This window comes from Mauremys mutica, chromosome 5 (genome assembly GCF_020497125.1).
Source record: "Mauremys mutica isolate MM-2020 ecotype Southern chromosome 5, ASM2049712v1, whole genome shotgun sequence".
Classification (NCBI taxonomy): Eukaryota; Metazoa; Chordata; order Testudines; family Geoemydidae; genus Mauremys; species Mauremys mutica.
In genome coordinates this window covers 108,905,319-108,918,017 of record NC_059076.1, presented here as the reverse complement: position 1 = coordinate 108,918,017, position 12,699 = coordinate 108,905,319, and the positions used below count along the sequence as shown (strand labels likewise).

At 42.0% G+C, this 12,699-nt stretch overlaps 1 protein-coding gene across 1 annotated transcript in view; it reads right to left on the bottom strand.

Moving 5' to 3' along the window:
* SEPSECS (Sep (O-phosphoserine) tRNA:Sec (selenocysteine) tRNA synthase) overlaps positions 1–12,699 on the bottom strand; it is a 47,766-nt gene that overhangs the window by 30,469 nt on the left and 4,598 nt on the right. Inside the window, exons 2-5 of the mRNA XM_045017648.1 lie at positions 6,124–6,278; positions 3,412–3,530; positions 3,162–3,320; positions 219–372 (exon numbers count right to left, since the gene is read on the bottom strand). Coding sequence (XP_044873583.1) covers positions 219–372; positions 3,162–3,320; positions 3,412–3,530; positions 6,124–6,278 — 587 coding nt within the window. The remainder of the gene's footprint in view (positions 1–218; positions 373–3,161; positions 3,321–3,411; positions 3,531–6,123; positions 6,279–12,699) is intronic.

Below are 12,699 nucleotides of genomic sequence, written 5' to 3'. Positions count from 1 at the left end.
CTGCTTCTTCTGGTATGCTTTTTTGCAGAAGTTGCATTGTTTCCATCCTCCTGCTCCCTGAATTCCAGGAGGAAACTGGAAGTAAACTTTCACTGTGGTATCTATTTTGCTTCATTAACTATTGGTAGCAATTAAGCAATTTTAGGAAGATGAGCATAAATGTGAAGGTTATTAAAACTTTGGTAATAGCTACCAAGCATTACGTGAGGATTATTTACCTGTCAGGTACCCTTGGAGCAAAGCAAGATGTAGTAGAATGAACACAGAGAACATTTTCAGCTCCAAGATCCTGGATTTTAGCCTCTACCGCCTTTACGTCTGTGCGCAGCTCATCACCTTCTAATACATTCTCTATCACCACTGGCTCAAAACCTAACCCACCCAATAAAAATAAGAGTGTGTATTAAGCAGTAACTTTATACATCTATATCTTCAGGCTAGATGCACGGTTGTTGGCTATGATTTAATTTCAGATTTTTTTTTTATTTCTACTCATTTATTCTGGTAACAGACTACTTCAGAAGCTCAGAATCATTAAGAACACTGGTACATAAATGACAACTTCACTGGTGCCCACTGGCAGGGCCGGCTCCAGATCCCAGCGCGGCAAGCACGCGCGTGGGGCGGCCCTTTCCCGGGGGGGCGGCAGGCTGGGCCGGCGGACCTGCCGCAGTCATGCCTGCGGGAGGTCCACCGGAGCCCCGGGACGACCGGACCTGCCGCAGGCATGACTGCGGAGGGGGCGCTCGTCCCGCGGTTCCAGTGGACCTCCCGCAGGCATGACTGCGGACGGTTCGCTGGTCCCGCGGCTCGGCTGGACCTCCCGCAGGCATGCCTGCGGCAGCTCAAGTGGAGCCGCCGGACCTGCGAACCGTCCGCAGCTGCGGGAGGTCCAGCCGAGCCACGCGACCAGTGGACCCTCCGCAGTCATGCCCGCAGGAGGTCCGCTGCTCCCGCGGCTCCGGGGCGCCTCCCGCGCATGACTGCTTGGGGCGGCCAAAAAGGTAGAGCCGCCCCTGCCCACTGGAGAACTTGGACTTTAGGTAAAGCTAGTACCCTTTGCAAGCTGAACCACATAGCAGCAACAGGTTCAAGAAAATCTCACTTACTTAAGTAAATTAACCCCTTCACTCCCAATTTCTTTTTTAAATATTCAGGATGAGGGAGGCAGGGGAAATCAGTCAAAAGGACTTCCTTTCAAGATTCTAAACTTCAGGTGTATTAAAACAGTACTGCTGGGAAAAAATGCTAAAAAAAATGCTAAAAATACTAATCAAACTGCTTCTAAAAATAAAACCAGTTAGTAGCAAACACTATAGTTAAGGCTGCAACTCAACTTTCATCAATATCCTGTTTTTACTCATTCACAACTCTCCAAAATACTCATCAGAGCTTGGAAATGTCCACATTTGGTCTTATTCTGGAAGTGAAATGTTTGTTTTTGGAAAATCTGAGCGAATCCATTTTTGAGTTAAGCAAACACTGAAGAAAAGAATCACATTAAAAAAAAGTTAAGACTTCTTTAGGCACAAAGACTCAATAAAACAGTTGAACTGCACAGCTGCAAACTTTATATGTAGCTATTCCTCACTGAAGATCATACCCCAAGATACAGTGCATTTGAAACAAATATTTTAAACACATCTAAATCATAAATGGTTTAAAAACTACTTTTGTGCACATATATTCATTTTTCAGTTGGGCCATTGCTTGAGGAACTATCCAATTGCACAAGTAATTTTTTTTTCAGTACATGACAAAATGGCATCATTTAAAACCTTCAGAGTTACTGAAAAGCTCAATTATGCATGTTAACTATATGAAGAGGGCTGCAACTTAAGGCTCTATTATTATTAAAATTCAAAACACAGTCATTTGAAAATTACTAGTTTGATACTTAAAATATTTTCCTCCACAGTGGATCTAGCAAGTGTAGAAGTTTCACTACTTTTAGTTTCCATACTTTGTATACCAATTAACATGTAAAGAAAAAGGCATCACGGTGTTCTGTGTTTCTTTTTCCACCATCAGTTTTAACCGAATGGCACACAAACAGTTTAAATTACTTTATTTTTTCTATTCTCCCCAAGCAAAATAATGATTAAAAAGTGGCTTCCTATTATAGAAGGAAGTCATGTGATCCATCTATATCTGGACACCTCTTTCTGTAGCATTTGTACCCTTTTTATTATTTATAATTTATTTAAATTTCATACATCCCAAGTTGTCAGTTTTAGCAGTCCATTTCACATATTAATTTCCATCTATGTAAAGAAGTTTGTACTGAACTCTCATCAAGCCTGATCCTGCTCCCAGTGCAATCAATGGGAATTTTCCTATTGACTTCTAAGGGAATAGGATTGAGTTGACCAAGCTAAATTCTTCAATTTCCACTCTAGCATGGCAGTATCAGTGTGGGTCTTCCCTCCTTGGATTAACAACAAGCCTCAGCTCTGTCATGGAGGAATGAAATTGTGAAGTGAGTCCCTGTTCACAAGAACTTGGACTAGACAATCTGAAACCATCATATTGCTATGACTTAGTCACTGTTGACCTTGGCTGGTTTCAGACTGGTGAAGTAGGGGTAAGAGACTCTAAATCTAATTGCCAATCCCTAAACATCCATACTTGCCTTTAATGAAATAATAGTGTCTCAAAAAAAAAATAATTTGGTGACATCCATCTTAATCATCAAAGTTTTGAACAACTCAGTCATGGCTCTTCTTACACTCTTTTTTCTGAATATAAATCTATTTTTCTTAACCTCTCCTCTGATATAACCAGGTATTACAAATATCTTAATTAAATAAATCACATTCCATACAATTAGCTATGTTCAGAGAATGCTATGGCTACCTAGTTAAATACTCAACTGTTGTCCTCTGCTGAACTATTTCCAGTTCTTCAGTCTCTTGTAATATGGTGCCTGAAGTAGAGCACGACATTCTAGACATGTTCCTCGCTTTCTTTTTGTGTAGAGTGATAATATCTTTCTCTACTCTTTTACATATCTCCATATTCTATTTGGATTTCTACACTTGTCTATTTTATTGTTTCCAGACACCAAGTTTATGAATCCAGTACCACTAGCAACAAGATAGTTTTAAACATGTGTAGTTAGAATGCTACATTGCATGGTCAATCCACCTTCTTCCTCTTACCTGCAGTTATCATAGATTTAAAGCAGGATTTCTGATCTATGCGTGGCCAAATAATATACTTTGCCTTTGGTCTCTTGTGCCGCAGTGTTAAGAAACACAGGGTTAGACTCATGCCAGTTGCCATAGGAACCACAAAGCAATTGGTGACTGTCCGGACACCTGTATATAAAAACAAACCAGGTAGTAGCATAAAGTATTTGCTAACTGCCATATGCACCCACATAAGAAAAAATATTAGTTTCATACCTACCAGCCAGCTTTATAATGTCCAGAACTACTGAATTCGTAAGTTTGTTCAAAAGGCTAGAACCTGCAGCTTTAGGCTGGACAGCAGAAATATCCCCTGACCTCCCAATTCCATGGATTAACCTGAACAAAAGGAGGTTGAAAACATATATTAAGAATTTTTCAAGCCCTAAAGCAATATTTCTTGTTTTCTGAAGAGCATTTGGTTTGATAAACATTAATAAAATATCTTTTCCAATGCAACACCAAAATTAGATAATGAATTACAATACCCTATAATATTAACATGAAATTGGACTATTTCACTCACTGCTGTATAGTAAAGCCATCAAAAACAACATCTTGTTAAACAGAGTAACTGAGAAGGACTATAATAGTGATTCCTTTATCCGCCAGGTAGATTTATTGGAAGAAAGGGCTGTGAAATTTCAGCAATGCTTGATGTCCCTCAGATTGTGCTACAAATGCTAGCACACTTTGCACACAGTGCAGCCATGTTTTTTGAAGAATAAAAATCAGTATTATGCAATGTACACCCATGGGATTTTACAGATGCTGTGCCTGATAAACAGTTCACAACAACAGAGCAATGAAGTGGTTTACATATGCTTTGTTAAACACATTTTTAAACATTTATGTTAATACACGCTCTGTTTCCCTCCACATTTTGTCTCTACGCACCCCGCATTCTACTACCTCCTAGTTCTCATTCAGTGCAGTCCCATCTTTCTTCGCATTCTTGCATCTTTCTGATACCACTCAAATTACATTTATAATTGTGGAATATTATTTAGTACCTCTCAGGCTTGAAGGAGCATATAACCCTTTATGAACTACACCCTAACATAAATAACTTCACCCACTGGTGAAATGCTGCAGCTGCCTACGAAAGCTCAGCAACAGTATACAACTACTGATGACTTGAATTCCGGTTTTGTCTTGGGGACAGTGAGGACGCCACCAAATACATCCACTCACTGAAAAGCAGATGGACTGTAGGGAACTCAGAACTTTTAGGAGCGTGGTTTTATATCTGACGCTTTTTTCTCCCACTTCCAGTGCAATTACAGCAATAATGAATTGGTTTGATAATTGAAAAATTTGCACATAATCCTCACTTTATAATTACAAAAATGCTTTGTTCCCCTGCTATGCCCTCAATATCTTTCCCTTAACTGGTCCCCCTTTTCTCAGTCTACATATTCCCTATCTCTTTCCTAGTCTGGGTCTCTAGATGCTGTGCTCACTCTGCCCATTCATTTTGTTTTTAATATGGCTGAGAAGGAGAGAGTGCTCTCAAACCACTGCCTGACACTTCCCCCCATTCTTTTACTTACCTATCTAACTGGCAGGAGAATGGAGTGGGGATGGAATTGAGGACTCCTCTTAGAAGAACTCCTTCTTTCTCCCACTACTGAAGCTAGTAGGTATAAGTGGTACATAAGGCGACAGAACTGTCCCAGCCCAGCAACAGCTAAGTGACATTCTCAGCTTTGTCACCTGCAATATGTTCAACTCCCAGTCTACCACATTCCTTTAGAAAAGCCAGATAGCAGCACTTTTGGAAGGAGAAAGATGCTCTGAAGATGCCCCTGATGCCATAGTTCAATCAAGCCAGAGACTGACTACAGAATTAAGTAGATGGAATGGGAGAAAGAAGACAGAGGTGATGCCTCCAGGTCTGTTCTCCATTAGAACAATTCATCCTCAAGAAGAATTGCAGGGGCCTTTGAAAACTATTAGATCCCTATGATCATGCAGTAAATTTAAAGAAGTGCAATTTAGAACAAGAAGTGAAGGAAAATACCATATTTAGTTGCAATTGCAAAAGGAATTTAGTTCCCTGGTTTTCTTTGGAGGTCTCCCATTATAAAACTGGATGGGCCAAACTGAGCTTACTTGTGAAAGTGGAATTTACTAGAATACTGGTCTTCAATATGTCCTTGTGCTATGTCAGAGATGGGGATTCCAGTAAATTTCACTCTGCTGACATTACAGATGACATAACAATAGAAGGCAGATAATTGGCATAGGACAGCAACCCAAAACAATGGATCTAGATAAAGCAACGTCTACAGGGTCTCTAAAATTCAATATCCAAAGCAGCCATCAAATCTCAGAAGACTCAGGACTTCAAGCTATTAGAAGCCCTCCCTGTCCCATAGCTCTACCTACTTTTGAATCATTTTTAATGGATTTGGTTTATGGTCATGTAAATTAATCTCTGTCATGAGTTAATAATTACAACAATCAATATGCAGGTATTTGGATGCAAGGGATCTTTTCCAATTAGTAATAATATTTAGAAGAAAGAAGACGTTTTGAATAATATACAGATGAGTTAATGCTGTACTCTGTAAACTGAACTTTAAAGGACAAGTAACACAGAAGTTATTTTTTAAACCAGAGAAGTCTCTTCTTCTCCTTCTTGCTTTGTCATGTGACCAATTCAAAATTTTGCATTTCTAACAATCACAATTTCCTTAAGAGCGAAGTTGTGAGATCATAGTGAAAGAGGAGATGATTTTAACAAGAAAATCTTGTTAAACTTTTCAATGATTTGCTAATGGAAAATATGATATATGAAACTGATGTAATTGTCCGTAATGAAATTTTGTTTTTCAAATGCTTTCAAACTTTCTGATAGCAAGATATTAAAAGAAGCCCTTTACAATCATAATAAAACAGTAGCATTAAAATTGCTTATCAGACTTACCTGTAATGCCGACGGGCAACCATTCCTGATGCCACTCTTCCTTCCCTCTCACCCACACCACAGTTGCCCAGAAAATTGTTGCTATCCATAATGGCAAGTTCATGAAGAAAGAGTTCGATGGTACTTTCATCCCATCCATCTTCAGGACACTTGCCCTTCAGAAGGAATTATAATTATAATAAAAATACTGCCTAGATTTGGATAATTAAAATTGATAAGATTTCTTTAAGTAGATTGTTTTGTTAATTTTAGTATCTTCTTTAGTGCACTGAGATTTAAAGCTTTAAATAAATCTTCTAGCCTCCTCTTCCTAGTATATGAAATTGGAACATTTAATAATAAAAGCTACATAATAAACTGCTTCTATACTCAATGCAATTTGATATTAATGTTCCCAGAAGGAGACAAATACATCTTAAATTCATTCTAAGTACAGCATTTTAGGATGCAGAAGCAGAAGCAGCAAAGAGCAGTTAGGAAGTTTCTTACTAGGGTCCAGAGTGACCTAGACAAATTGGAGGATTGGGCTAAAAGAAATCTGATGAGGTTCAACAAGGACAAGTGCAGAGTCCTGCACTCATGACGGAAGAATCCCATGCACTGCTACAGGATGGGGACTGACTGGCTAAGCAGCAGTTCTGCAGAAAAGGACCTGGGGATTACAGTAGACGAGAAGCTGGATATGAGTCAACAGTGTGCCCTTGTTGCCAAGAAGGCTAATGGTATATTGGGCTGCATTAGTAGGAGCATTGCCAGCAGATCAAGGGAATTTGGCATTGGTGAGGCCACACCTGGAATACATAAAGGATTTGGACAAATTGGTGAGAGTCCAGCGGAGGGCAATGAAAACGATTAGGGTCTGGGGCAGATGATTTATGAGGAGAGGCTAAGGGAACTGGTCTTATTTAATCTGCAGAAATGAAGAGGGGGGATTTGATAGCAGCCTTCAACTACCTGGAGGGGGATTCCAAAGAGGATGGAGCGTGGCTGTTCTCAGTGGTGGCAGATGACAGAACAAGGAGCAATGGTCTCACACTGCAGTGGCTGAGGTCTAGGTTGGATATTAGGAAAAACTTTTTCACTATGATGGTGAAGGACTGGAATGGGTTCCCTAGAATCTCCATCCATAGAGGTTTTTAAGGCCCAGTTTGACAAAGCCCTGGCTGAGATGATTTAGTTGGGGTTGGTCCTGCTTTGAGCAGGGGGTTGGACTAGATGACCTCCTGAGGTCTCTTCCAACCCTAATCTTCTATGATTCTGAGATTCACCTTATGAAGGATATACAGGATATTTGGTGTACAACATGCAGTTTTAGCCCATTAGGACTATAACACTGATCAAGAGGCATGGAGAAGATAAAGTAAAAGACAACTAGGATAACAAAGTAAAGAACACTAATAATCAAAGAAAGTTAAAAGTAATTTCAGGTACTACACATTTTCCTACTTATTTTTTCTCTTCTTTGTTACGGTTTTAACAAAAAAAAAAAAAGACCCACTAAAGCAAGAGAAACTGATTACTTATTCAGGGGAACCGGTGAGATTGACCAAACAAAAACTGTGGCCAAATGTTCTTTGCATTCCTTTGTGTAATATACTTACCTTTGTAAACTGCTTAGAGCAGGGGTTCTCAAACGTCATTGCACCCCCTTCTGACAACAAAAATTGCTACATGACCAGAAGGAAGGGGGAGGAAGGGGGCAAAGCCAAAGCCCAAGGGCTTCAGCCCCAGGAGTGGGGACTGTAACCTGAGCCCTGCCCGCCACCCAGGGCTGAAGCTCAAGGGCTCTGGCTTTGGATGATGGGGCTCAGGCTTCAGCCCCGGGCCCCAGCAAGTCTAACACCAGCCCTGGCGAACTTTGGGGTCATGACTCACAGTTTGAGAACCGCTGGCTTAGATGAAAAGCACTCGGAAAACACAAAGCATTACTACACCGCAACAAATAGCTATGCAACACCTATTCTCTTCTTCTGTATGTTTTTAAACACTAAAACAAAAAAAAGAGACTATCGTCCACTAGTCTCCTTAAATAATCTTAGTTATTTGTCACAGTAACAGGAAAAAATGTAGACAAATGAGTGTCCATTTAAATGACCAGAAAATTAGGTCTTTCCTACACGAGAAAAAAGTAAGGGAGGCACCTCAAAATTCCACATTAATAACAGGAAGACTCGCTTCGAATTACTAATTTCAGAATGTTATAGAACAAAAATAATAAAAATCAAGGGTAATGAATCACAACACATACTTGTATCATATATTTTACAAGTGTAATTTCATTTCAATTATAAATAATACTTTATAGTATGTTAGTAAATATTTAGTAATGTCCAGGGCTTGAAAAATTCATTCAACCACTTGCCAGTGGCAGATTGAGAGCTTTTCCTGGCAAATGTGGTGCATAAGCCATTAATTTTTGTAGAATTTAAACTTTCATTTAACGCCTGGTCTACACTACATTGTAGGTTTGACACAAGGCAGCTTATGTCGGCCTAGCTGTGGATGTGTCTTCACTTAAATTTGGCTCTCACTGACGTAAATGCCCTCCTATGCTGATTTAATAACACCATCTCCCCAAGAGTCAAGATCAATGTAATTATCTCCATGTAGTGAGAGTGTAGACATGGAGTTACTTATGTAGACTATTACTGGCTTCCTGCAGCTGTCCCACAATGCCCCAAACTGACCGCTCTGGTTATCGTTGTGAACTCTGCTGCCCAGAAGTCAGGTAGACAGGAAGCTCCCCCTCCCCGCCCCGCCTTTAAAGCCATGCAATTTTTTGAAATTACTTTTCCTGGTGGCCCAGCTTGGCGAGCATAGCTAGAAGCTCTCAACTGTTGAGTGTAATTGCCCAGCTGACCATCCCAGCTACATGGTCCAGATGAGCTCCTGCCTGGAACAGACAGGAGATACTGGATCTCCTAGGCATGTGGGGAGAAGATACTGTGCAGACACAGTTCTGATCCAGCCATAGAAATGTGGACATCTATGAGCAGATTGCTCAGGAGAGACCAGCAGCAGTGCCACGTGGAAGCCAAGGTGCTCTGGCAGGCATAGCAGAAGCCCAGGGAGGCCAACAATTGATCTGGTGCCAAGCTGAAGACCTACCATTTTTACAAAGAGCTACATGCCATCCTCAGCAGAGACACCCCCACCACCCACAAGAGCCCCGTGGATACTTCCGAGGAGCCCGAGTCACAAACCCCTGCCATGCACAGCGAGAAGGAGAAAGGTAGATGAGGAAGAGGAGTGCGGGGGACAGACAACCAGGGGATCCAGTTGTGTCGTGAGCCAAGACCTGTTTTTGACTCCACCACAGTCGTCATTCCCAACAGTCGAACACGGACAAGTCTGATGCAGGGCAAGGAACCCCTGTAAGTATGCAGTTTGCTTTGAAATTACAGGAATGGAAACCTCAAAGCAGCAAGACTTCTGTGGATTCGCTCTTTTTCACTTGTGCTAAAAGAGGTAATGAAGCAACCAAGAGAGGCAGAGTTGCTATCTGCTTTTCATTCCCCACTAGAGTTAGGAAGAGGGGGCCACGTGGAGCAGTTTGTTTATGAACACCAGGATGTCTCATTAATTCTCTGTAGAGATCTTGATGAAACTTTCATGGAGGTACTCTGCAATCCCCTGCCAAAGGTTTCTGGGAAGGGCTGCCTTGTTTCTTCCATCATGGTAGGACACTTTTCCATGCCACTCAGCGATTACTTCAGCAGGCATCATTGCAGTACATAGGTTATCAGCATGTGAACCTGGGCAGCGACAGAACACCAGCAGAAGCAAGAATCCCATGCACTGCTACAGACTAGGGACCGAATGGCTGGGCAGCAGTTCTGCAGAAAAGGACCTAGGGGTTACGGTGGACGAAAAGCTGAATATGAGTCAACAGTGTGCCCTTGTTGCCAAGAAGGCTAATGGCATTTTGGGTTGTATAAGTAGGGGCATTTCCAGCAGATCGAGGGATGTGATCATTCCCCTCTATTCAGCACTGGTGAGGCCTCATCTGGAGTACTGTGTCCAGTTTTGGGCCCCACACTACAAGAAGGATGTGGATAAATTGGAGAGAGTCCAGCAGAGGGCAACAAAAATGATTAGGGGGCTGGAACACATGACTTATGAGGAGAGGCTGAGGGAACTGGGATTGTTTAGCCTGCAGAAGAGAAGAATGAGGGGGGATTTGATAGCTGCTTTCAACTACCTGAAAGGGGGTTCCAAAGAGGATGGCTCTAGACTGTTCTCAGTGGTAGAAGATGACAGAACAAGGAGTAATGGTCTCAAGTTGCAGAGGGGGAGGTTTAGATTGGATATTAGGAAAAACTTTTTCACTAGTAGGGTGGTGAAGAACTGGAATGGGTTATCTAGGGAGGTGGTGGAATCTCCTTCCTTAGAGGTTTTTAAGGTCAGGCTTGACAAAGCCCTGGCTGGGATGATTTAGTTGGGTTTGGTTCTGCTTTGAGCAGGGGGTTGGACTAGATGACCTCCAGAGGTCCCTTCCAACCCTGAGATTCTATGATTCTCTCTGCCTCTGTTACCCTCAGGAGTGAGATAGCTAAAATCACCACCACCATCTGTGTAAAATGGTGCCAGTATTCAGTTCCATTGCCCTATACTACTAGAATCATGCAAGCAAGCTATTCCTCAGCCCCCGAAGGACCATACTCACCATGGCTGGTGCTGTGACTGGTGCTGTGCTCTGTCACTCCCAAGCAGAAGTGAGAATGTAGTGCTTACAACTTTTGGGGAACAAGGGGAGTGAGTTCAGCATCTTGAGTTTCAATTTCTGTAGTGAATAACTGACAATGTGTGACTGTGTGCTGTATCTGCAGCTGCTGCCATTGCGGCCTACAGGGTATCTCCCTCCACACCCGCAGAATGCCTGAGCCAGATAAGGAGAAGAAAGAAAAGGACTTGGGATGACATGTTCCAGGAGATCCTGCAAACCAGTGCTGCTTTACAGAACTAGCACAGGGCCTGGAGGATCATCACAGAGTGGAGAGGAGAAAGGTGCAGGAAAAGGAGAGGGACGTGCAGCAGCAGATGCTTGCGCTTCTCAGACAGCAAACGGAGATACTGCAGACTGTGGTGGACCTGAAGGTTCAACAATCCTCGCCTCCCTCTGCAGCCCACTGAGAACTGCATATTGGGACCTCCTTATTACCCCCCTTCAACATTCCACGTGGCATCAGGGGTCAGTGCGGTACCTTTACCATTAAAGAAAATCACAGCTTTACATACACTGACCTGTGAAAGCCACAGTTGGTGTACCTGTACCTGAAATGGAAATGATTGTTGTTTCCACTTAATAAATTAAGGGAACAGAACTTAAGAAGTTTTAAATGTTTTTTAATTCCCTGGTTCATGTTACAGAATAAAATTGTATTTTTGGAATAAAATTCATCTTTATTAGTTCACGGTATATGCTGGTTGGTGCTGAGCAGGTCTGGCAGCAACCAATTCCCCATTACTGCACAATCATTCACAAACAATATTAACAGGTGCACTGACAATTTTATACTTAACCAAATTCACAGTCCATTTGGGTCAATTTCATGGTCATACAATTTTTAAAAAATTGTAAATTTAATGATTTCAGTTATTTAAATCTGAGATTTCACGGTGTTGTAATTGTAGGGGTCCTAATCCAAAAAGGAATGGGGGGGAAGCACACAAAAGACCAGATTTCATGGTCCTTGACATGTTTTTCATGGCCATGAATTGGGTAGGGCCCTAGTTATATTGCTACATACACTGCAATCACTGCAAGATTCATTTGGGGCTGCAAAAGAGAAAGGCCATGTAGAGAACACTACAGCAAAACAAACTACTCTGTCTCACTATTAAAATGTTCTTTTAAAGTCTCCCTGAGCCGTATAGCTCCATGTTGTGCCCTTCTAATAGCCCTTGTAGCTGGCTGTTCAAATTCAGCAGATAGCCGCTTCATTTCCACCCTCCACCCCGGTGGAAACTTTCCCTGCTTTATTTTACAGATATTATACAGGACACAGCAGGCAGTTATAACCATTCAGTTATTTTTTCCCCTAAGGCCCAAACGTATAAGTAAACAATGCCAGTGACCCTTCAAACAACCAAAGGCACATTCAACTGTCATTCTGCACCTGCTGAGCCTGTAGTTGAAGCACTTCTTGATGCTGTCGAGGTGGTCAGTGAATAACTTCATGAGCCATGGGAGCAAGGTATAGGCTGGGTCACCCAGGATCACTATTGGCATTTCAACATTCCCAATGGTAATTGCCGGTTGGGAAAGAAAGTCCCTGCAGCTTTCTGAACAGTCCTGTGTTCTTAAAGATGTACGCGTCACGCACCTTCCCTGACCAGCCCACACTGATGTCAGTAAAGCTTCCCCAGTGATCCATCAGCGCTTGTATAACCATAGAAAAGTAGCCCTCTCTGTCAATGTACTCTGTGGCAAGGTGGTCTGGTGCTAAAATAGGAATATGCATGCCATCTATCACCTCACCCCAGTTCAGGGACCCCACTGCTGCAAAACATCCATCATGTCCTGCACATTGCTGAGAGTCAGTCATGTGTAGCAAGAGATGATTAATGGCCCTG